At 36.4% G+C, this 26,208-nt stretch overlaps 1 protein-coding gene across 7 annotated transcripts in view; it reads left to right on the forward strand.

Annotated features, from left to right (window-relative positions):
- The first annotated feature begins 40 nt into the window (after window positions 1-40).
- LOC140340687 (tubby protein-like) overlaps window positions 41-26,208 on the forward strand; it is a 32,142-nt gene continuing 5,974 nt past the window's right edge. Inside the window, exons 1-13 of one of the 7 annotated variants that reach the window (XM_072426031.1) lie at window positions 41-129; window positions 242-288; window positions 7,962-8,003; window positions 9,773-9,821; window positions 10,104-10,257; window positions 10,637-10,771; window positions 12,663-12,764; window positions 18,327-18,446; window positions 18,526-18,696; window positions 19,785-19,912; window positions 21,186-21,362; window positions 24,832-24,944; window positions 25,903-26,017. In XM_072426031.1, the coding sequence (XP_072282132.1) occupies window positions 242-288; window positions 7,962-8,003; window positions 9,773-9,821; window positions 10,104-10,257; window positions 10,637-10,771; window positions 12,663-12,764; window positions 18,327-18,446; window positions 18,526-18,696; window positions 19,785-19,912; window positions 21,186-21,362; window positions 24,832-24,944; window positions 25,903-26,017 (1,353 nt within the window). In that variant the 5' untranslated portion in view covers window positions 41-129. Of the gene's footprint in view, window positions 130-241; window positions 289-7,961; window positions 8,004-8,081; window positions 9,822-10,103; window positions 10,258-10,636; window positions 10,772-12,650; window positions 12,765-18,326; window positions 18,447-18,525; window positions 18,697-19,784; window positions 19,913-21,185; window positions 21,363-24,831; window positions 24,945-25,902; window positions 26,018-26,208 lie in introns of those variants that run through there. The other 6 variants (XM_072426034.1, XM_072426030.1, XM_072426033.1 and 3 more) reach the window with 6 other exon arrangements.

Consider the following 26,208-nt stretch of genomic DNA (forward strand, 5'->3'; position numbering starts at 1 on the left):
CAATTTACTTGTCTATGGGATTACACACACACTGTGCCCTCCCTCCGTACAGCGTTATGCCAGTCCTGAGAAAGGCTAATACAAAGCATTATATTGCTTCTGCGCCTGCTGCAGCTGCTCTGCATTCAGGTATGACATCCAGAAGCGTTTCTATAGATTATTCAAAATACAAGAGCTGTCTTAAATGAGCTGTAAATGAAGGTCACACTTCTATACTTGTCAATCTTTTTGTATCTTGTAGATGGCTTTGGATACTGATAACCCTCACACTGTCTGGAGAAAAGAAATGTAAGTACTATTTTTTCATCATCTAAGATGACTTGAATTGTTCTGATCTTTGTCAACTCAATATAATGCATTCCATAAGAAAGGTACACTAAAGTATTCTGTGCTTTGGAACTATGCAACATTGCAACATTTCCCATTGCTGCCAGTCATATTGCAGCTTTCATTTTGTATTACAAAGTGGTAAAGGAAGCAAATGTTTGACTGGCAGCTATAACCGGCAGTCCCACAATCCTTCTGACCACATCTCATACACTTTACATTTGAAGCTAATATGGCACTAATGCCTGAAACAAATGGTTGAAGTAAGTGCTGTATGTGCTGTATAAGGGGCATTCTTTTCTTTAGTTAGCTTAGATTTGTAATGAAGCATTATTAGTTATTTTGGGTAGACACAGGTATTGGAGAAAGTGTGGAAAAAATGGGTCATTGTGGCTTGTTTGTAAAAAGTAATTATAAAAGAAGTGTGAAGGTATTACACTGCTTCCAATGGCCCAAAAATGCCAGTTGTAATTTGGCCGCTATGTAGAAATTTTCCACCATATATTCTGCATTTAACTGAGCTCTTTAATATATTATATATATTATTTATAGTAATGTTTTAATAATATTACTTTAACATGTACCTTATCTATTAAAAGCAGGTTCTTGATTGGACGTAAGGCATGTTTTTACATTACAGATATTGAATCTAATATGTTAAACCTAGAGCCGCTGCCTGTATTTAGGTAACTCTGTCATCAGTGTGTTGCAAGGGTCAAAAGAGTGCTCTGAACTTTCTGTTGTGTATATCAGGGCATTACCAGCTGGGAGATGCATGTATGAGCCCTCAGAACTCAACTGAAATACAGACTACAGACCCCTGAATTATGCATTACATTCTAATGACCCCTGGACTCTGCAATGCATACTACTGGCCTCTGAATTTGGTGTTACATTTTGCTGACCCATAAACTCTGCATTACATACTACTGGCCTCTGAACATTGCATTAAATAGTACTGACCCCCTGAACTCTGCTTTATATATTACTGACTCCTTAACTCTGCATTACCTACTACTGAGCCCAGAAATCTCTAGTGGAAAACTACTTACAGTTGACAATCGAAAATCCGTCCATCAATAATCCGGTTCCATCAGTTTTCAGGCATGAATTTGGCATCGCATTTTCAATACAGGGACTGTAGTACACTGTTTGGCTACTTGTGTGTTGTTTTGATGGCGCTGTTCTGTGGAAACAGCTGTTCAGTCTTGCTTGCTACACTAAATACACGCTAAACGTCCCTGCTGCCTGCTCCCTGGAACTGTGCCAGATGTCTGCGGGTGCTGCGAGAGGAAGACTGGCCTGTGTGTGGAGCTGAGTATACCCTTCAAAAATCCAGGATTTTCAAAAATCCAGCACTCCACAGGTCCGGAGGTTGACGGATTTTTGAATGTCAACTGTATATCATAAGGTACTGACTACTGAACTCTGCACCCTCCCTTACATACCCCTGACCCGGAAGCCTGATTTAAATACTACTAACCCCTAAACTCTGCATTACATAATACTGGCCCTGCAATCTGCAGTACTATCTACTGACCCCCAAATTCTATGTTACATTCTATTGTCCCCTGAACTCTGCAATACAGAATACTGACCCTTGAATTTGGTGTTACATTTTGCTGACCTCTAAACTCTTCATTACATACTACTGCCTTCTGAACAGTGTATTATTAATTACTGACTCCTGGATTCCACATTATATACTACTGAACCTTTCACCTTACCTTACATACTACTGATCCCTGAATGCTGAAATCCATTCTACTGACTGCTGAACTCTGAATGACATACTATTGAGCCCTGAAATCTGCTTTAAATACTACTGACTTACAATTGCATCCTACAGAGGAGCCTAGGCAGCCTATTGAGAAAATTGCCATGGCATGGTTGTTCTTTAGTTTCTAGACCACAGTAACATTTTTATAAAAAATGAAACACACATATCACCTGTTGTTGCCCTTTTTATCAGTGATAATGAATGAATTTTTTTGTAAATGGCAATTTTTTTTAGTAGATAATACAGAATAAAAGCTTAATTGTGATTTATTTGTGTGATTATTTTGGCCAAAAAAACCTGTCTTCCTTTGCTTCATGTTTTATTCATAGCCTTATTGTCTGGCACTTGAAAGACTTGCCCTGCACAAATCCAGTAACAATACACATCCTGCTGCTGGTTTTGTGTTCAGAATATTGGTACAAAATTTTTCTAAAATTAATCTCAGAAAAGCCATGGTATAAAATACTTATTTGCTACATACAAGCACAGCTCCATATGCAGCAAATAAATGTAGTTGCAGATTTATGTAGTTTTCTGATAAAAGCTACCACATCTTCTGATTTTGCTTTCCTGATTACTCAGCAGTAGAGGTAGGAATAATAAATGTGACAATGAACTCTGCAGTGCTTTAGTCTGACCTATTGTCATTTTTTAACATGTTTGACAAATTTGCCTCAATATATTTAAAGCCTTTAGGCAACAAATTTTGTTTAGTTTTAGAGGTAGAGAACGCCTTTCAGGTTTTACTGTGATCTGTGACCTCTTTGTGGCTTTTCCCTTTATTTTTTGTATGAACAAGAAGTGATGGGAAACTTTGATAGTGCAGACAAAAACTTTAACAAAACACTTCTACTACAGTACAGTACAGAAGAGTTAGAACATCTGTAAGGGTATAGATGCTGTCTGTGTCTTCTTAGCCTTGTGTTACTTGACTGCTCATGCTTTGTGCCAACAGAAATATTTTTATTAAAAAAAATAGGTGGGGTTGACCTTTTAACCTATTTCCTAATTGTTTCCTATTTATTATGATTAAAATATAAACAGCATTTAAATATATGGGCCCAAATAAAAAAAAAACTGTTACTATTTGTTAAGAAAAGACAAAATGTCAGAATTCCATACAAAAGCAAATATTGGTGACCGTACTATAAATCATACACACAGTATTTAATGCAACTCATGTATTCTTATGTATTCAATATACATCCCAAAGGGGGGACAAGGACTGTACATGGAAACCGCTGCAAACTATGATATGATGTTAATTAGCTACTAGTCAGCTACTCATAGATACAATGGACCTGATTTATGAAAGCTCTCCAAAGCTGGATAAAATACACTTTTATCAGTGAATCTGGGTGATCCAGCAAACCTAGCATAGATCTGGTCTGGGATTGAAAGCATTTGCTAACAAATATTAAATGACTTTTAAAAATCTGGATCACCCAGGTTCACTGATAAAAGTGTTTCCACTCCAGCCTTGGGGAGCTTTAACCACCTGAGCGTTACACTGAGGTCTAGATTTCTGTACCAAAAGTGATCCACTGTTTTTCATGAAATTTTTTTTTTAAATTGTATTTTATATTATTTTGTATTGGATTGGATACACAAGTTTGTATCCAATCAAATACAAAATATAAATTTGAATTTCCAAGTTATTTACTTTTATTTTATTATTTTTATTTTTTGTATTGGATTGGATAGGGAGTTTGTATTCAATCCAATACAAAATGACAGTTTGAATTTACCAGTTATATACTTTGTAAATATTTGAATTATTTTGTATTGGATTGGATACAGGGGTTTGTATTCAATTCAATACAAAATGTTTGAATGAGTTTCAATTTGAATTTCCCGCACACGCGCCGACGTCATCACGCACTCAGGGAGAAGCCGTTCGTTTTTCTTTCTACGCCGGACGGCTTCTCGTTTCAGAGATCATCCGGCGCTGGAAGAAGAAGGACGTGGACGATCAGCGGGACCAGGTAAGAAGCCGGCCGGCATCTTGTGTTCCGCGGGCCGGCTTCTTACCGGTCCCGCTGGCACCCGACGCTAGAGAGGGAGATCGACGGACGACGATCGACGGAGGACGACGCTGGAACACGAACACGACGCTGGATGAGCACAGCGGGACCAGGTAAGTAAGGATGGGAAAAAACTCGGGGTTAACCATCCTAGCCATTTTTTTTTGCCCATACGAAGGTCGGGCTTAACGGCTAGGAGGTTAATGAATCAGGCCAAATCTTAAAAGCTGTTTTTTTCTCAAATGACTTAGGCCAAGTTCAGTTGTACTGTTTTTCAGCACTTAGAGGCCACAGTTACCATGCAATTCAAAGCCTACCATCTAGTACCTGACCACTCGATTATGGCGTTATCTTATTGCTAGGCGGTTGCCCGGTGATCTATGCTGAAAAATTCTTGCAGCAAAGGGTTGTTGGTTGACTTGTGTTGGAGTTGAACAAACAGAGTAAACAAATGTCTGAACAGCTATAAACAGTTAACTGGTATGTCAACCAACACAAAGTCAAGTGGTGGTGACCCATCCCAAACATGTCCATGACCCAACTTGGGTTATTCCAAACCATATTAGAGGAAACATACTAATCCAGAGTATAAAACATATAAATTCATATTCTTTGTAAAGGGGTAGTCCTTTTATAGCTGATTGTTTAGCTACATTGCACATCACAGCCTCTAGAGTGCAGCTTTATATGTTATCAGCCTGTTGTTTTTGTTGTTATTATGTCTATAGTACCTGGGATTTCATGCTTTGTTGACACTAAAGATTTAAGTTGCACTAAGTGGGTTAAATGTCCAATACGGGTTACCATCAACTGTATTCTGCTTGACCTGAATAATCCCTGTAATCCAAACTAGTAAAAGGCAGGGTGTCATGTGGTGTTTATTGTCTTCTCTCTTTTGGAGACCAATACACCACCAATGAGGGTAGAGAGGTAAGGGTTTACATCTATGCTATACTGTAACTTCTGAATTACGATATATGTTGAAGATATAAAGTATAAAAAAAGAAAAGTATAACAGGTAGATGAGTCATTAGGGAGAATTCTGAGAATTCTCCCTAATTCTGAGAATTCTGTCCTGAAATGTTTACAATGTAAAGGGACAGTTTCTGTTCTTGCATATAATTGTACATGGCTAAATCCTGGTATCCAGTATTTCCATCATCCCAAATACGATGCTGTAAACAAAACTATTTGAATATTGGTTATGCCTTTTTTTGTCCACTAATATTTGAAATTTTCTATTACAATCCCCAACCATTATGTTAAGTAGATAATTAGACAATCTGGCATTTCTTGTAATTCATAACGCATATTTATTTTTCACATATTAAATAATGTTCATTTATTTATAATAGAATATTTATTTAAACATTACTCATTGAGCAACAATTTGTTTATCAACTTTTTGATAATGCTTTTTTTTTGTAACTGATATCATACATTTGATTTTTCTGTTTAGTAACATCATCACAAATATCAAACCAGGAAATTAAACGGAGAATAAGACATAGCCTTACTTTATTATCATGGTGTACTACAAACCTTAGAACACTTTATTATTATTATTATTATTCCAACGACTTTCCTCGTTCGTCGGCGTCGTTGGTTACTTTTTTTACGAACGATTTTTGCCCAATCGATCGTTCGTCGTTCGTTCGTCGTTCATTTTGAACGATAAAAATTGGAAGTGTGTACGCAGCTTAAGGCTTGGATCAGATGGGCAGGGGGAATAGCTGATAGTGGCAGCCAAAATTTCTGATTTTGTTCAGTGTTTATGTTGTTTGAATAGGTGGTTGTTAGGCTGTAGTACACCACCCCCACTCCTTCCCTTTGGTTGGCCACAGTGGTGCAAATAGTGTCATGACCACATGAACTACACCACAACCTCATGTGCCAACCTGAATGTGTTTTTATTACCTTCTGTAAAATAGTAAACTTCCCCAGAAAAAAAGCATGTAGGACATTTATCATTCACCACTGACACATGTAAGTGTACAATAAACTACACAATATTGAGGACACATATGTGTGAATGTGGCTTAGGACACCATCATTGTCCTATTCTATTGGGTAGAAAGGCCAGCCTACTTAAAAGTATGCATCCAGAAAATATACATAATTGTTTAACTACAATCAGAAATAACAATTTTCAGCATAAATAAATAGGATCATTTCTATTACATTTATTACTTTTACATACACATCTAAAAATATGTGAGTGATTTTAACATCCTATTACTTCAGATATGACATTTGTGGTGAGTTTTTCTCTGCATCCCTACAGTGTAATGTACAGTTTACAAGGTTCTGCTTGCTAAATCTACTCAGGGCAGATGTCTTCAGCTCATTGATAATAGGCTTAGCTGTCTGTATTAATCCACCATGTCTGGGCAAGTTCTTCTGCAGTAGATATTGACGTAACTGCATTAGGGTGAAATTAATGACAATATCTGCGTAACAGAATTAGATAGGGGAACAGCTGTGTACATATATTGGCTGTTCCTAGTGGAAATCAATGTGTTGTTTCAGTGATTTCCATATTAAACTAATCCAGAAGACAAATATACCAAATATTATATGGTGAAATCAAATCCAATGACATTGGCTTTTCCTCAGCCATAGCAGTTTATATCAAGGCAATTCCAAACATTTTTAACAATATATGAAAGATAAATACTTATTTTTATATAATTTATCCTGTGAAATATACTTTCATTGTCGAGGAATTTTGGTCCATTCTTCCTTACAACATTGCTTCAGTTCATTGAGGTTTGTGGACATTCATTATTCACAGTTCTCTTAAGGTCCTGCCACAGCATTTCTATCAGATTGAGATCTGGACTAGGCCATTGCAAACCATTGGTTGTTTTATTATAACGCAACGACTTGAAGGATAAGAAAACTACACAAAATAATATCAAAACAACTAAAGAGCTGTAGCTTTCAGCTGCTTTCACATCCCAGTAGGTTCTACCTCTCCCAACCTCCTCAATGGTAAAAAGAAAATGGTAGAAAATGTTTTCTTAATAAATTTTCAGTGAATCATTTTAGGTCTGTGAATAGTAATTATTGCTAATTTCTTATATACTCCAGTTCTAGGCTATTCAGCCACCAGTGTGTAGTTAAATTATAAAGGAGTGGTTTAACCTCCCCAGCAGTAACACGGAGTCACACTTGGGGTAAAAAAAGATGCTGAAAGTGGAAACCCCGAGTCACATTTGGGGTTGCTAAAACAATGAAAAACAATAGTAAATACTACGTTACCTGGTCTGCCGGCGTCCTTTTTTGTGATCCCTGTCCTCTCGCATCCTTTGGGGAGCATCCTCTGAATCGGATGAGTCACCCCGGAAGTTCCGGTGACGTCGGTATGTGCGGCCGTTGCATTGGGGGAGTGGCGGGAATTTCAAATTATTTTGTATTGCATTCAATACAAAAAAAATCTATTGAATGCAATACAGTGGATTTATATGTCTAAAAGCAGTACATTGTTTTGTATTTTACAGTATATTAGTATAGTGTTTATTTAAAAAAACATTTTTTTTTGGTTTTAAAAATGTATTTAATTTATAATTTTGACATGATTTTGTGTTTCAATTTTTATTATACTGATACTAATATATTATACTGTAAAATAAATTTTCATGAAAAACAATGTACTGCGTTTAGACATATAAATCCGGACAGAAATTACCCACCCAGGAGGTTAAACAAGTAATGCAGATTCTTGTTCAAAAGTGCATCCTTATGTTTTACCCAGAGGCTTGACATATGATTGAGTTCATCTATGTATGTAAATTCAGAAAGCATTAAAAATGTATTCTTTAATGCAGACAGGAGAATACGTCTACAGAGTGTTCACCGCCTTTAAGCAAGTAAGTGATAAGTTGTACATCAATGTCGTCTGCTACCCACACCTAAAATCCTTATTATAACCCATATCAAAACCTTTATTTGATCCCATTAGTTGGCTGAAATAAAGGGCCGTGTGTTAGGGGAAGGAGAGGTTTTTGAATATTGCAATTACTGGAAGGCATTTATTTTTGCTGTTTTTATATATATTTTCTTCTTCAATCAAGAGAGGAATTTACAAACAGTCAGTTACATTACAATACAACAGAGTAAAATAACATAAATTAACCATCATATATCAAACCAACAAATATTCAGTGCCGAGATACAGTAATAAACTCAAAATTGCTTAGCAATTATTGTGTAATTACAAATAATTGAACAAAATACTGCAAAAAAGGTACATTGCAATACAGACATGGTTCTTTGTAAAATTTGCCACAAAATGACAGGCGGGTCATTATCCAATAACATGGTAACATACCAGGAGGTTTGTTCAAACGTGGATATAATATGTTGCCTAGTTGACAATTGTAGGATATTTATGTATGATTCCCATAACTCAAAAAAATAGATTCAAAGTAGGAGGGTCAGTACTTATCCACTTATACAGAATCGCCTTCTTGGCTACCATTGATATGATCATGACGAGTCTACCACATCCCCTGGCTACCTGAACCTCCTCGGATAAAACTCCAAACTGAGCCCATGTTGGTGATAGTGGGAGAAACGTTACAAGGTGGTTCAGTGTAAACCCCATCACAAGCTTCCAGAATCTTTTAATTAAAGGACACGTGGAGTGAGTCTGCCTCGACTGCACCACATTTCAAACAGGGGGGGTGACTCACTTAAGTCCAATAGATGTGAATGATTTGGAGAAACATATGCACCATGAAAACATTTAAACACCATTTTCCTATACATAGAAGAAGTAATTGCTTTCAAGGCTCTGCGGTAATCAGACAGAATTTCTGTCGGAGAGATAGTCGGAAGACACACATTTCATCGACTTAAAGCCGTACTCCTCTCCTCAGTTAAGTACTGGTTTATTGGTAACAAACTTGTTATTGCTCTCTTTTTAGGATGTGACCTAGATAACATTCTGTCTAATACATTGGTCCAATCTTTTTGAAGGCATTTTTTAATAATAAATTACTTTGACTTTTTGTGTTCACAAGAATGATGGTGATATCATGTATAAATGAAAACTTACTTACAAGTACTGTTACCAAACTTACTAGGTCCCCCTGACCCTTCCCCAGCAAATTAGGTGACATTGCTATATTTAGGGGCTGTACAATTACCGGTAAATAAAATATCAGTGTGCGGCTTTAAAACTATGTTTACCTGACTCCAACTTTTCAACAAACAATTCATTATTTATTTTATTTCATTCTAGAACATTATTTCATAGGCCTCCCTGCCCCTCACCCCTCGCAATTCTTTGTTTAGGGACTTTACAATAAACTAAAAAAGTGGGTGTTCTTGACTACTTTTCCCAAATGTATATTTAAAAAAAAAAATCACAAAAATAAGTTTGTCAATTTTCCCACCCCAAATAATCAGTGCTGAGATCATGTATTTCTTAGGTGAGAAGGTGCCCTAAAATTTAACCCTATGTTAGCGCCATCTTTTTTTGAGAAAAACTGTACAATTTATTGTGAATCACTTTTTCAATAAAAACTTAGAATTATGGTGGATATCTTCTGTACAGAAAACAATAGCATAAAGATTATGTGTAGGCTGGAATTTACAAAAAGAAACCATTTTTTCTGTTTTTTTGCCATGGCAGGAAAGAGGATGACCTGCATGATGTGCGGCAACAAAAACTGGACCTACAGGTAAATCATTTAGATTACATATTAAAAAGCTGTCTTCTATGAGTGTAATTATTGTGACAATTGTGTACAGGAAAGTTGAGAGTTGTTATGGGAAGGGGACTGCAATTGGCTTAATATTCAAAACCATTTAAACCTCTTTTCTTCTGTGGGAGTTAGTTCACCTATAGGTGAACATACTTGTATTGAATATTTCACATGCAAAAATGGATAAATATAACATAAGTACTTACCATAAGCTAATTTGGCATGTGATTTATTTTTGTTCATGTTACTTCTGGATAGCGGAATCTTTTTGAGAAGAAACAAAGAAGAAAGCGCCAGGAGCCACTTATGATCCAAGCTAACCCTGATGCCAAACTTAAACCTAGAAGGTCCCGAAAGCCTGAAGACCAGGCAGTACTGGTGGAGTCTTGCACAGTTTCCAGCATCTACATGGGTATGTCATGCAGGTCATTAACTAACTAACTTCCTGATACAACTTCTACATGTATTAGTATATTATATATAACAAACATATATGTTATTTGAAAAACATATGCCCTAATGTTTATTTGATAAAGTTGCGCAGTAATCTACAATGATGTGCAAAGTATTTTCAGTAAAAAGATGGATACTACATAGGATTATATACAGTATTCATCACTTACCTAGTCTTCTCCATACTTTCTTCTTTTATTATTATAAGATCTGTAAGCAGTTTTCTGTAGTTCTGAAATCCGTAGGATCCTATTTGTGTTCATTATAGGGTACGTACAAAGAAAATATAGGTCATTATCCTAAGATACGATTCTGATCCTCAAATACCCATTTCCTAGGTGTCTCCAATCCTGCCATATCAGAGGGAATACCTTCAAGCCCCCGTCTAAATTCTGCTAAATGCTCAGATAGCCTCTCACAGACCACCAAAACTGATACTGATCTAGAGAAAAGAGAGTCAGAACTCCATGGAGGTAAAGTACAGAATATATTTATATTATTGCAAGCAATAATTCCTTGTTATTAAGGGAATTTACAGTAGAAGAATAACACATGTTTATCTAATAACCACTTTAAAATGTAATTATGTATTTAAAATGGTTCTGAAAAAAAGAAGATTTTCTATCGTATAGGAAACATATAGAAATGTTACTTGTACCTAAGGAGTACCATTCTTTCACCAGCCTTTAGATTACCAATCTTTAGGGGTCACCACTGATATACAAAATCAGAACTCTGTTTTATTGAGATATGGGAAGTCAGTAATGGGAAAATTATTAGTTGTTGAAAACATATAAGCTATTACTGTACAAAATGCAGGACCTTCTTTTGCAGTCTACAAAGTAGGGCTCAACATTGTTCAAGGATTTATCCTGATGAATCCATGAATGACAGAAGACGAATTACTGCAATAGAAGTGAAGGGAGGAGAGTACAGTGGGGTGGGGCTTGCTCGTTTGGATTCCTTCCCTCTCTATAGAACACAAAGACCCTGTATGTACAGTGCTTGTTCATTCATCTTTTGGTTGTTTGCCGTTGGAAACAATCGTAAAATATTGTTTCCAAAGACAAAATCTAGCATGTGTACGTAGCCTTATCCTTTACACAAGAAGAGCTATTCTTAGATTGACACTGCTATAGCTATCATTTATGAATTACTATTATATGTGAAAACAATAGTTTTTTTTTTTAATCACCATTATAACCCCTATCCTACCATACTTAACTTAATTAACATTAATTACCTTCTACATTTGCTTATTTCTTTTTTTTTATTTTGATATTTTTTTTACTTTGTATACATGCAAACTTTTAAAATTTGCTTTTATCTAATGTAGTAACAATTAAAAACTTGGTACCAGAAACATAATTCTATGTTTTATAAAAGTAAATAGTTTTAAACCCAAATTAGTTTTTTGCTTTAGATTGTATGTAAACTTTAAAAAATTGTATTTGCAGATGTAATTCAGAATTTTCAGTTTTCCAAATCAAGTCTTTCAAAAGGAAACATACACCCTTCCTTTAGTAATCAGCTCAATTTAAAAAATAAGTACTTTTTTCACATAAAAAAGTGTGATTTGGTAATAGTGACACAAATCTTGTTGATTCAGCTACACTGTAAACATCAAAAACAGCTCCGCTCTAATGATCACTGCCCTTTAAACAAACTCATCTAGGCATATCCCTCAATCAAAAAGGCAGAGTAAGTGAATACAAAACCTGTGAATGGCATAATACTTGTGTATTACTACACATCCTATTTAAAAACAAGCTTGCTTAGGGGGAAACATGTTGATTTATGAAACAACATGATGGGAATTCAGTTTTAGTATAGGAGATAGGTATGAGTGATCAGATTATTGCACTAGTGTACATAGCCTAAAACTACATTAGACAATCTCAAAATTTTATAATGTTTGCTTATCAAAGAGAATTATCATGCAAGGAAATGTTCACTTGACTTTGTGAAGATGGTGAAAACTGTCTTGTATAGAATATCCAGTTACATGCATCAAAATAAATTTGAAAAAATATTTTTGCCTGCACAGGATTGGATGAATAAGCTAAGTAAAAATTTCCATGCAGAGTAATATTTCTCATTGCTTAATAAAATAGTATTCTTACATCAACACTAATAAATGTAAATTGTTGGCTATGGGACAAAACAGACATACTGATAAGTAATGCTGACTGTACACTTACATGTTTGTGAAATGCCAGAATAATGAGATAAAATAAAATCTCTAGTTTAGTGTTTCTTTTCATTGTTTCTTGTAGCCTGATCTTTTGTGTTATATATTAAAGACTTATGGTAAAATTACTTTTCTGTGACAGTTCTGTGTATTGCAAATAGTTGTTGTTTCAGATGAAGATCTAGAGGAGACCATTCTTGAAGACACTCAGCCTCTTACCAGCAAGAAAGAATCAGCCCCAGCCAGAGCAAAGCAGAAAAGCAAGCCAAAAACTGGTATGTGATCTCAAGTAACTCTATAACCTTTCCTAAAATAATAATTAACTTAATACAAGACGTAGGATGCACATTAACAAGTCGTTTGCTTAATATTTAGCAGGATTATTACTAATAAAATATGTTTTGTGTGAAATATTTTGGACCAAGTTTTAATTAGGTAAATTATTACAGCAGAACTTCATCCAAACAGTTGCCTACACAGTAAAATACACAGAGGGCCTGATTTATCAAAGTTCTCTGAGACTGTAGAAATAGACTATCATATGTGAGTGTACGTGAGTGATCCATCAAACCTGGAATGGATGTGGTCCAGGATTAAAAAAACATTTGCCAACTAATAGAAAATTATTTTAATAAATCTATTTCAGGTTTCCTGGATCACACAGGTTCACCCATGATAGTTTATTTTCCTCAGTCTTACAGATAAATCAGACCAATATTGACCAGTAGGGATGAGTGAAAATTTACTCGAACTTCCAGTGGGTTTACGAAATTTCGGCAAATCGATTTTGCGAATTCCATTAAAGTCAATAGGCCGACATTAAACATTAATAGCAAAGCCCCTATACATGTTAGAACCACCAAATTTGCTACGTAAGTGTAGGAGAACAGTGGCAACAAAGGAAAAAATACAAAAGTTACAAAAGACTTGCGGTTTTACAGAAAATGGCTTGCCAAGTGACAGCAGGCAATTAGGATTTTTGCATGATGGACAGCATCCAGAAGGCAGCATAAACATTGAGAAAGGGTGAATTCAACCCACTAGCAACAGTCTCTGCCGTCAAAACAGCAGGAAAAGGCATTTGTTCTTTTTAATGTACGTACCTTTATTGAATTTACATGCTGCATAATATCTTGTTTATTAATAATAATAATAATTATTGCTAACTGGCATCATGACCTGCATGACCCATAAAGTTGTGGACAAGTAGTGCGGTGATATTAGGCAAAGAGATGGAGGACAAGAGACGGAGCATGGGTCAGCTAGAGCAGTAGCAATGTGTGGCCTCTGGTCAGCTATCGAGCAGGGAGATCGCATTGTTAAGAGTCATTGAGAGCTGGGTGTACTGCATCGTCAATGCCACCCAGAAGTGTACAATTTTAGTGAATGGAGTATTGACAGGCCTCAGCAGCAGGAGGAAGAGGAGGCGGTGGGCCACTGAGAAGGAGTAAGTACGGCATTGGTAACTGGCATCTAGAGCTGGGTGTAGTGCATCATTAATATCACCCAGAAATGTGTAATACAATTTAAGTGAATGGAGTACTGACAGGCGGCAGCAACAGCAGGAGGAGGAGGAGAAGGCGGTGGGCCCTGAGAAGGAATGGGTAGGGCATTGGTAACTGGCATCTAGAGCTGGGTGTAGTCCATCGCCAGAAATTTAACTGTACCAAATGGTCTTCTTTGGTAAATAGGAACAGGTATCAAACACTAAAATATCTCTATTGGTGTTCCCCGATGATTGCAATCCCGCCTTACACAGCAGAAGCTGCAGAACAGCAGAAGCTCCTAAAAGTCACCCACCACTGTCGTTGGCTAGGAGATATTTTGTCCCACCAATATAGTGTGTTTTGAATAATGTTTTTGATACACAGGTGGGTGATGTGTACTTGTTTTCCATAGAGACTGGTGGTTTTCTTCCTCATCCAATCTACTGTGAAGGAATGTTTGACTCAGTATCCAAATATGCCGTCTGCACAAGTACATTTCTTGAATATCAAACAAACATTGATGGAGCAAAATCCTAATATGTGTTCCGACCGTCCATTGTCTGCTACTTTGCTGAAAGTGTTGGCTCTGGAAGTATCGAACCTCCTAGATTTGCGTCAAGCTATATTGGATGGCATGCTCGCTGACTTTACATTGTTAGTTGACAGCTATCTTAATGCTCCTCGCCTAGCAAAAGCAAATGCTTTAGCTGTGACTGAGAACTTATGCTCTATGCTTCCCTAAGAACCTCGGCGGTTTTGTGTCCTACAGCAAAAGAGAAGAGAAAAGGCTTTAAAAGAATATAATGTTACCAGCCATAGAATCCTTGTGAGATAGGAGAAAACAAGGCCATGATCTCTAAATGGGTCATTTCTAAAATAAGATTGGTGCTAGGAGACGCCTTAGCACATACACACTTTTTCTTCTTTGTTTTGAGAACCACAGAACAATAATATATTTGGTTCTCTCATGTATCAGCTTATCGGTAGGATTCATAACAAATAATTTACATTTGAAAGGAAGAGAACTACTCTAATAATGATAGAGTTGTATGTCTTCTTAAATACTTCAGAAAGTCTTGGATAGAGTTTATTTGTTGTTTTTCTTTAGTACATTTATATGTGGAGAAAAATAAGCACAGAACAACTCAATGTGCCTCTTCTCTATTTTTGGGTTTCAGCATAGTCCGGTAAAAATTGTAAAATTGTAAAAATTTTAGCTACTTTGGTTTGTTTATTACAACTGTTTCAAATATTGGGCATTTTGTACAATACTGTACATTTGTCCATTTCCAAATAAATTGCTAATGTAGTTAAAAAAACATATTTGTATTTATTTTAACGTCCCTAGCGGTACATTTCTTTTCGGTTTTATATGTCTAAAAGCGGTACATTGTTTTTCATGAAAATTTATTTTACAGTATAATATATTAGTATGAGTATAATAAAGTTTGTACACAAAATCATGTAAAAATATGAAATTAAATAAATTTAAAAAATATATATATATATTTTTTTTATTTTTTATTTTTTTAATTTAAAAAAAAGTATAAATATTATAGTCAGACTTTTACATATACTGTAAAATAAATGTTCTTGAAAACAATTTACTGCATTTACACATTTTAATCCAAAGTATTGCATTCAACTTACACACCGCCGGCAACCTACACATGCACCCACATCACCGGGAACTCCCCGGTGACTCATCATGTGCAGAAGACGCCGGAAGGAGGAAGAAAACAGATCGCGGCGATGGATGATCCTACCCCGAGTGACTCAGGGTTACCGCTGTCAGCAACATTTTTCTAGGGAGGTTAAAGTAGGCCATAAATTTCACTGTACCATACAGTTTTTTTTTTGGTAAATAGGAACAGGTAACAAACACTAAAATATCTGTATTTATTTTACAGTAGCACAGAAATTTCACTGTACTAAACAGCCTTCTTTGGTAAATAGTAAAAGGTATCAAAGACTGAAATATCTGTATTTTTTTATAGTAGGACACAATTTATTTTTTTAACAAACGATAAGAGCAAGAGGTCTATAAACAATAAAATATCTGTATTTTTTTGAGAGAAATACAGAATTTTTTTTGGCTTTGTTTATATATAGCAAGTGCTATCAGAGTAAAATATCTGTATTTTTTTGAGAGAAATATAGAATATTTTATTGGCTTTGTGGATATATAGCAAGTGCTATCACAATTAAATATCTTTATTTTTTTGAGAGAAATACAAATTTTTTTCTGGCTTTGTGGATATACAGCAAGTGCTATCACAGATAAATATCTGTATTTTTGGGGGGGAATACAGAAGTTTTTATGGCTAGCTTTTGGATAGCTTGCAAGAGGTATCAGACTGAAATATGTGTTTTTTGTACAGTAGGACAGAAATATTTTTGCCTTTTTTGAAAAATAGCAAGAGGTAGCAACTTTAATTGCACAATCTGTATATTTCAAAATATACAGAAGGCTCCTAACCTGCCCTGTCACAATGCAAAATGGCTTTTATGATTGATATGTGATAGATTGCAAGAGGTATCAGACTGAAATAACTCTTTTTGTAGAGTAGCACAGAAATGTTTTTGCCTCTTTGGGTAAATAGCAAGAGGTAGCAAGAAAAACTGCACAATCTGTATATTTCTAGATAAACTGAAGGCTCCTAACCTGTCCCTGCTTCTCTCCCTCACACAGAATACAAGATGGCGTGACTAACCCCTCCCTCCTTCGCTGTATATATACCTATTCTTTAATCTTTGCTGAAATGATTCACTCCCAGTCGCGCCATTCCTGACGGAAATAGTGGGCTTTCCTGCCCTCTGCATTTCCCCTTGTTTGTTCGGCGAGAACATGACCTCATGGTGAATCACAAGGTCATTCTCGCCTTAATGTTCGGTAAGCGAGAATGGCTTGATTCGCTGCGAGATGAAACTTAATAATCTTGCTGGCTCATCCCTTTTGACCAGTGCTATGGTATAGTAATGCCTTAAATTTTAATTGCAATACAACACTTCATCATAGTGAAATTACTTCAATCCAAAGGAGCACTATTGTGAAAAAAGTAAAAAGTATTTAAGGATTCTCTGAAGGTTGCCTGCACTAAATATTTTATTGATGTGTATTAACTGTTAATATTATTAATTGCAATAGAGAATGCCAAGATAATTCAATAAAGTAATTTTACTCTTTTGTTTAAGGCCTACTATTGTATTTATATACCATAATGTCTCCATGATACTCATATTAAAGTTATTTGCATCATGGTTACAACCCTATAGGATCTGGGTAGGTTTAAAAAGTTGGGTGTTCCTCTGAAATGTGCTAATGTAGATCATGCGGGCAGAATTCTCTGAACTCAAAACATACGGACCAATGCTTACTGTGCTACATCATGCTTTTAGGTAATGGAATCTTGTTACTGGCCATGAACAGATTTCCTACTTAAACCATAACTATGTTGGTTTAAACTATTTTAATAAAAAAACTGTGCTATGCGGTCATCAAATCATTTTTGTATCTCTTGAAGATTCATCAGTGATATGTTTCCACTATATTACCTATCTCGGTTTCTGGGAGTTTTAGGTGTTGCAATTCACCCCTGGCTTTTCCTGAAACAGTAAAATATGAAATAAATGTAAAAATCTTTGAAATGGTTCAACCTAGTTGTGCATACCTTCACTTCCAAATATATAAGAAGGATCTTACCTATGTACTTGTAACTTGTTGCAAGTCTGACATTTTACCACCCTGCTGTTTGAATACTATCAATTAGCAGTCACCTCTTGGAGTGTGAGTCAGATTTCTTATATGCACAAAAGCCCACAGACAATTTTTAAATGTTTTAAATATATGGGGTCTGATTTATGAAGCTCTCCAGGGCTGGAGAGGATACACGTTCATCAGTGAAGATAGGTGCTCCAACAAATCTAGAATGTTTTAGTTTTAAATCCTGGACCAGATCCATTCCAGGTTTGATGGATCACCCAGCTTCACTGATGAAAGTGTATCCTCTCCAGCCTTGAAAAGCTTTCATAAATCAGACCCCTGATGTTCTACATGGGTTTTGCAAGGTCAGGTGACAAAAAATAAGTTTGTTATTGTCAATACTGTTCACATCACCTTTTCAAATAGGTAAAGGGTATGTAACATTTCAAACAATACAATCATGGTAGAACCATACTGAATTATACTTATTGTTAAAGTCACTTACGAGTGATTTATTACAGGCCTGTAAGAAATCAGTCTGGTGCTTGCTATAATCTGTGAAATAGGACTGATATTTAGGAATAAAATATCAATATCTAAAACACTGCATTATACAATACATTCTGTTTCTTCATCTTGATGAATAGCAAAATCTGATGTGAAGGAATCAAAGGCCAAAACATCATCACCAAAAATGTCAAAGAACAGGAGATCTTCTGCACAAAAGACCCAAGACCCAGAGAAAGAAAATTCACTTCAGATGAAAGGTTGGCTTTGTCAGATTGTCTGTAGAAAGCCATTCGTATGTTGATTCCTGAGCCCCCATCTAATGTGATTTTCTGACAGGTGGTGGTGATGGTGGATTTGCAGCACAAAATGTAATACAAGATCTAAAGGCAGACAGGTTGGCTGTTGCTGAGAACTCCAGTGATGAAGAGAATTCACTGTCTGTAGGTGATAGACCAGTCCCTCCAGCACCAGTTAAACAGCGTAATAAAAAGAAGCCTCAGAAACCAGGTAAAGGTAAAATAATGATAAATAAATTGGGAATACTGGATTTATTTATTCCCAGGATGTAGTAAACAATATTCGTGCTATTTATCTAACAATCTCTAACAATTTATCTAACAATGTTAGAGCTCTCTTCCTTTCCTTTTTTGCCCTTTTTTTGCCCCTGGAAACTGTTTCTTGTGTCCTTTGAAGATATATGAGATGCAATGAATTGTCAGAAGGGGAGGTACGCCATACTCCCTATTGTCTGCTAAATAGTATTCCCTCTGATTATGTTTTTTTTTTTGGCCTGGAAATCCAAGTTGTGTTCATTCCATCTCAATAGAATAGAATTCCATGAGGTGGTGTTTTGTAGAACACTAGAATACCTACACTGTTATTTTCCTTTTCACAATCAATTTTGGAGATGTAATGGGTTGCTGTGTACAATGCTTCATATATATTGACCTTGCTTCTTCTCAAATTGTAAAGAAATTGATGTTTTTCCTATATCTCTTTCTTTTGGATGGAGAATCTAATTTCCAGTATTAAGGGCACCTGGGTTAGGTTTAGTGAGAAATTATTTAACTGGATAGAGTTTTTAGATTCCCCAGATTATAGACTTCACATGGACTCCGGAGCAAAGTACTCTATCTGTCCAATCCCAAGCAAACAGATAAAGCTAGATACATGTACTCTCTCTCCTTCTCTTCTCCAAACATTATACCCCTTTCCTTTCCCTGTCCTTCCTCCCCTTTTTCCCTCTTTCCCACCCCATCTCCCCTATTACTTTTTCCCACTTTTTTTCCTTTCTCTTTATTCCTCAATCCTTTCTCCTGTACATATTCTGCAAAAAGTTTTAAAAGAGATTGTGCTAATCTCCTTTATTCAAGATTTATGGTTACAGTTGACAACAATAACAAGGTGTTCACCTCACAGTGCATACCTCATTCTACTGTGGTGTAATTAACTGTTGCCTATGTGATATATTATAAATTGTCATTGAATAAGAACCCATATTCTTGCTGTCCTGATTTATTCCTTGCTATAATGTTAGTATTTTGCAGCAGCAAGAATAAACTTCATACTATTAAAGTACTTTTTCTGTTATATAGTAAGATCCAGAAGAAGAAATCCCTCCTCTGATGCAAAAGATGCAGAGGGTCTGGAAGATGACTTTGACGAAGATCTGGATATTCTCAGTAGTGTTGTATATACAAGGCCTTTGTCTGCCTCTAGTAAGGTGAGAAATAAAGACCATCCATGATTAATTAAAAAGTTGGTACTTAGGCGTATAAATTGCTACCGGTATCATGTTTAACATTAAAGACCATGTTTTCCCCAAGAGTGATTTTTAAATATTGTGACTCGACCCTTAAATATCTTTGCCATAATTCCTGACTCTATTCCAGCCCACCATGAAGTTTTGGGAGTTTCAGATCCCCTTTGCCTAATCAAGCACCTTCTATTTCCTCAAATAAAATACCTCATAATGGTCACAGTGGGTGTAAAAGTGTAGAAAACAGCTAAAAGTATATATCCATTAAGGAAGGAAAAGCCACATTTATATTCAATTTATATATTTACACTCTTGCTGTTACAGAATTACATTGAAAATGTATTAAGTACTTACCTTTTTTTAGGTTCTCCATCCACTTTCATATTCCTCTCCTAGGCAAGTATAATGTAGCCTGCAGCTGGTCCACCATGGATGTGCTGCTGTGCAAGCGAGTAGGCTGACCTAAAGCCTCCTAGGCATATAATGTTCATATCCCAGAGAGCCTAAAGATATTCTACTCACAGTCTGGGCATTTTGTGAAACCAAGATAGTGAAGTAGGACTGCAGCAGTATTGCTTTATGTAAAAGAAGACTTCTGTGAGATTAGATTTGTCATGTAATATATGTATTATGGACAACAGTACAAAAAAGCTAGCAGGGGATTAAAGATTTTTTTAGGTGAGGTTGTAGGTTGCTCTTTAATTGCCCTCTGCTCTCTTGTATTTTACTTTGTTTTCCTTCTTACGCTTTATGCAAGCAACAAGTTGATCTGTTTGTAGCTTAGACAGGGATAAACACACTTCCCTTTCTCCCATGTTAGAGTACTGGGTCAGTCTTAACGGTTCACCATTTGTTCTAGCGGGAGAGTATAGAAGAGGGGTGGTAAGAAAACTTAAAATGCTGCTTGTTTTCAATTTGGAGGCTATGCAGGTTGATTGAAAATTGATCGACCGGAACTTCAATTATCCCATTAGAACAGACACAAATGCAAACTTCTGAAAAATTAGAGAGCTAGCCATATTAGTTATGATCAAAGAACATGGAATCTGCAGTAACTTTACTTCATTTTTTTTACTTTGCTTCAGAATATACTGGTATTTGTAAAACACCAGCATTGAACTTGTTAATATAATTAAAGTAGCATAAAAAAAAGCAACTGTTCACTGTGCAATATTGTCTTTTTCCTTCATTTAATGACAGTGATTTTTTTCTTACATTATTACTCTATTTAATAAAGGAAGAAGATTCCCAGATATGCCCACCTTTAGAAACAGATGATCTGGAAGGCTTTGCATTTCGTCCAGCTCCACACAACATCACTCTCCAATGTCGTATCACCAGAGACAAAAAAGGAGTTGATAAAGGAATCTATCCTACCTATTACCTACATCTAGAGAGGGATGATGGCAAACGGGTAAATAAATAAATGTTATGTTCCTGGTAAAACTGCACATGGTTTGCAAATTTTAGTAAAAGCCATTTTTATGAGAGATTCTTTCTTAAATAGAAAGTATGATAGTTTTGTTTATATAGTTTATTAACTGTATGATCTATTTTACAAATAAATGACCCTCAGTTTGGAAAGCATGCTGTTCTTTCAAATAAGAAAACTTAGCAATGCTTGTATGCTTTTTGCCTGTCACACTTACCTGTTCCTCACTAAAGCACAAGCATCTCTCTCCTGCGCATGCAGGCTGTTCTGTCGCTGGGCCTGCCTCTGTTTCCAAGCTTTATCAACTCCGTCCATGACGCTGGCCAATCAGAAAATAGCCTCTTGATCAGCCCTGACTATTTAGCTAGCTCGCAGACTGCACTCAGTGTTTGTGCAATGTGTCTCGAGCCCCTAGTTCTGTGAGCTAGTTCCTGGTCACCTGTGCCTTAATTCAGTGTTTCCTCTGTCCAGCTCCTGCGTTAACCCCTCGTTGTCTAGTCTGTTGGTTCAGTCTGTGGATATCTCTGAGTCTCCTGTGCCTCCTGTTGCTTTCAGTGTATCCTGTGTTCCCTGTGCCCGCAGTGGCCCCTGTGTCACTAGTGTCTGTCTCCTGGATCCCTAGCAATGGACCCCTGGCATGTGACCTGACCTCTCTTGTTTGCTGCTTGTCTTGACCCTGGCTTTCCTCGACTATCCGTCTGCCTTGTGATTTTGTACCGTGCTTGCCCACCTTGTTGTGCCCAAGGACCGCAACCTGGCTGTAACCAGCAGCGCAACATGTTCACCATCAGAAGCTCTGGAGAAAACCAGGTTACGGCTTAGACTCCTTGGGCACCTTGGCCATTTTAGGGCTCACATCACTTCCATACAAGCCGCAGCGCCCCCTGGTGGTCATGTCTCTCTGTGCATGACATTGCCAACCTATGCAAATTGATTACTGCTCTGGTAATTGCACTTAGGGAGGAAAGGGATATGTCCCTCCTCTGAGTCATTTGGCAATATGTAATATCATCTTTTTTTACTATTCATGAATATTTACAACATGAAATATTCTGGTTAGTTACAATGTAGTATATCCTCAATAGTGTTGGTCGATTATCTCACTATTCGATTCTACAGCTATTTGATCGAATAGCGGGATATTGTTCGGGTGATCAATTGCCGAATTTGAACACCATTAAAGTCAATGGTGGGAAAATTTGTGTTATTTTTAGGGACTGTGAAGAACTGCAAGAGCAATCAGGAGAGCAGAGCTGACAGCTCCACTCCCTGATAGCTCTTGCCGTCCTTTACTGGTTGTATGTGTTCTTGGATAGAGTTCCTCTATCCAAGAACACAGGAGTCATGTTCCCAGGAGTTCCTGGATAGAGAAACTCCATCCAGGAACACAGAGTAGAGGGCTGCAACAGCAAACACATTTTTTTACACATGAATTTGCGCCATCGAATCCCGTGTTTTTCGGGTCAGGTCTATCCAAATCCAAACAGCTATATTCGGGTCGAATATAAGGACAACCAGAATTCGAACTCCAAAGCTGGGCCTATTGCTTATAGTTGCTGACTACTAGGGGTAATATTCATTGCAATATATCAAATAAACTTTATTAAAAAGAAAAAACAGTTTTTAAAATATTTTAGTTCACAAATTCAACAAGAATAATGCTTGAAAAAGCTGTGTGCCTAGCAAGGGGATTTGCTTTGGATATCAAAGTTTGTCTGCCTGCAGACTACCCTGTTGGAGACCTGAGTAGATTTATAATATATACTTACTAAAAAAAAAGTAGAGAAGAAAACACACACAAAAATACTTGAGTAAGGAACACACACTTAAAAGCGTGAAAAGGTTATCAAAGCTAAAAAACATTTAAAGCAGAACTATATTCACCTCCTTCCAGAAATGAAATGTTCGCCAGCTCCCTTGTCAGCACTTATCCTTCTCTGCGGGTCTCCTTCTCCTTCTCTGCGGGTAAAGATCTTTGGCCATCCTAAATGAATACTTACATAGGTTTATTCATCCCATCATCCAGGACTGTACACTGAGCTTTCACACTGTTGGGGGGAGAAACATAAATGCAAAAGAGATAAGGAATCTTTTCGGTAGACTTATGGTCCCTTTACTCCATTTAAACGCACACTATACTGCTATCCTACACTAGTAATATGGTGCCTTCTCTTTTTAGGCAACATGCCTTAAATCAAACACATAAGCACTACAGTCTATACTTAACAGGCTGCCTATAGACAAAAGTGAACAGAAAACCCTAAATTGAACTTTTCTTTTCCATGTAGCACACTATCAATAACACATGATAGAGTTTTACTATACATTGCACCAGAATAATATGCCGTTTTTCTGTCTATTGTGTTGCATAAGCAGCCCATTTAGGTCATTAGGCTGAAAAGCTATGACCTGTGACCTCAGAATATATTGGCCAGATCCTAATATAATAACTTAATATGAATATTATATAATCTGGCAATACATAGACATCTTAACACATTGGGCCTGATTTATTAAAGCTCTGGAGAGGATACACTTTCATCATTGGAGAGGATACACTCTCATCAGTGAAGCTAGATGATAAAGCAAACCTGTAATGGATCTGCTCCAGGATTCAAAACATTTGTTAGCAAATAGCAAGTGACTATTCCAGGTTTGCTGCGTCATCCAGCTTCACTGATGAAAGTGTATCATCTCCAGCCTCGGAGAGCTTTAATAGATCAGGTCCATTGTACCAGAACAGAAAGCTGTGATGGGGGCCTTACACCAAACTTCAAAATGCTTGTTCCTTCTTTCCTAATGTATAGTCTTATGAAATTGCTACCTATTAACTGGCCAGGTAATTAGGAAATCATAATCAGTTTATCTTTAATTGCTTTTGCAATATACTATTACTGGTTTATATCCAATTTCTGTGCAATATAATAAAAAAGTTACTATAAATGGTTATACCTGTAACTAAAATACACAATGGTACTGCTCAGGACCATGCAGTTCAGGAAAAAGAGACTCTTCTTTCATTAGCACGCAGTTGAAGTTTTGTATAAACTGTATGACAACATAGAAATACATGGCATCAGAAGCAATAGTATTGGGACCTTGAAGGATCCATTGGTCACTCCACAATGAGAAAATTCATCTAGAAATGTTGTCAGATGCCTGTTGCTTTGTTTGAATAAAAATCAAGGCTATCTATATACCAAAGTGTGTTGGTAAAGATTCCTATTGCCAAAGGCTAACTCTTATATATGTTATATATGTATAGGGACCAATAGAAGAACAAGAAAGCCAAGCATATACTGAGCATAGATAAGTTCAAGTATTTGTAGGCTGCAAAATTCAGTTTTCAGACACCTGTATGTAACCCAACTCACTACTTATTATTACTGTTATATTTCCTATTTTCAATATGTTCTCTGACAGTTAAAAAAAAACATTTATTATTGAACAGCTTTTCCTAATGGCTGGAAGAAAGAGAAAGAAAAGCAAGACATCTAATTACCTAATCTCGGTGGATCCTACAGACTTGTCACGTGGTGGAGAAAGTTTTATTGGTAAAGTCAGGTGAGCTGAGGGAAGGCAGGTTGCAAACTATAATGTAAACTGTACTTGTTGGTCTACATGTAATTTATCAAAAAATGAAAACAAAGAAAAAGTGTAGCCACGTTTTATTTTTGGATAGAGTAGGAAAGGGCTAAAACTACTTCCAATTTATTTTTTGCTTTTTTTGTATACCACTAGGCAAGTATCTGTTCACTTACTTTCCCAGAAACACAGCAAGAAGTTATTTTACCCTGTAATAAATGGCTGGATTAAAGTGGAAATAATATTGGTTTCACAATTTGGGAACAGGCAAGGCTTTATTACAAAAAGGAACAGGCAATAAGCATTCTTACCTGCCTGATCGCCATTCTAGTAAAAAAATTCACTGAGCTGCACATGCACAGCTCAGCATAGGAACCCAGATACCCAACATGTCCTGCCTTTCCCTGCATCTGCCAGGACTGAATGAACTTCCATGCACCTGCTTGGGAGGTATGTCATCCTTGGCTGGCCAAACAAGGTGGCCAAAGATGGAAAGATGTAACTGCAGTGTAATGGGGAAAGGTGGGTTAAAAAAATTGTGATCAGGCAGGTAAAGTTATTTTATTGCAGATGGGACATCTCCTTACCCTTCTGCAATAAAAGCACTGCCTGCTTCAAAAAAAAAAAAAATATTTTGTCTAGGAGTGCAAGTTCTTTTTAGATGGTGCTTGGTACAAACTGAAATGAATCCTCGCACTGGGGACACAGACAGCAAATAAAATTTTGATAAAGGTCTAACCCTTCCCTTCTCTATCTAAAACTAAAAGAAAATAATCTCCTATTTTGGAGTATAGCACAAAATTTCAAGCAACTTTTTAGTGCAAGAAACTGGATTAAAAACTTTTGAAATGCTTCTAAACAGTCTTACTAGAGGAATAAAAGTAGATATTGTAACATAACAATAACAGTATAAACATATAAATTATTATCATTCCAGATCAAACATGCTGGGAACCAGATTTACTGTTTTTGACAACGGGGTAAACCCTGACACAAAGCCATTTGTGCAAGAAAGGGAATCACTCAGACAAGAACTGGTATCAATATGTTATGTAAGTTATGTGAACCTCTTTCTATCAGTATAATATCAATGCCAATACTATTAATGTGTGTGGCTACCTCTTTATTTTTTGTCAAAATAACATGTTTGGTTTTAGCAATGAACTGATAATAGGTTTACAAAGGGCTGGGTTTTTACTTCCTGATAGCCAAGTCTTGTGTTTCCCAGTTGCTGATACAGTCA

This window comes from Pyxicephalus adspersus, chromosome 11 (assembly GCF_032062135.1).
Source record: "Pyxicephalus adspersus chromosome 11, UCB_Pads_2.0, whole genome shotgun sequence".
Taxonomy (NCBI): Eukaryota; Metazoa; Chordata; class Amphibia; order Anura; family Pyxicephalidae; genus Pyxicephalus; species Pyxicephalus adspersus.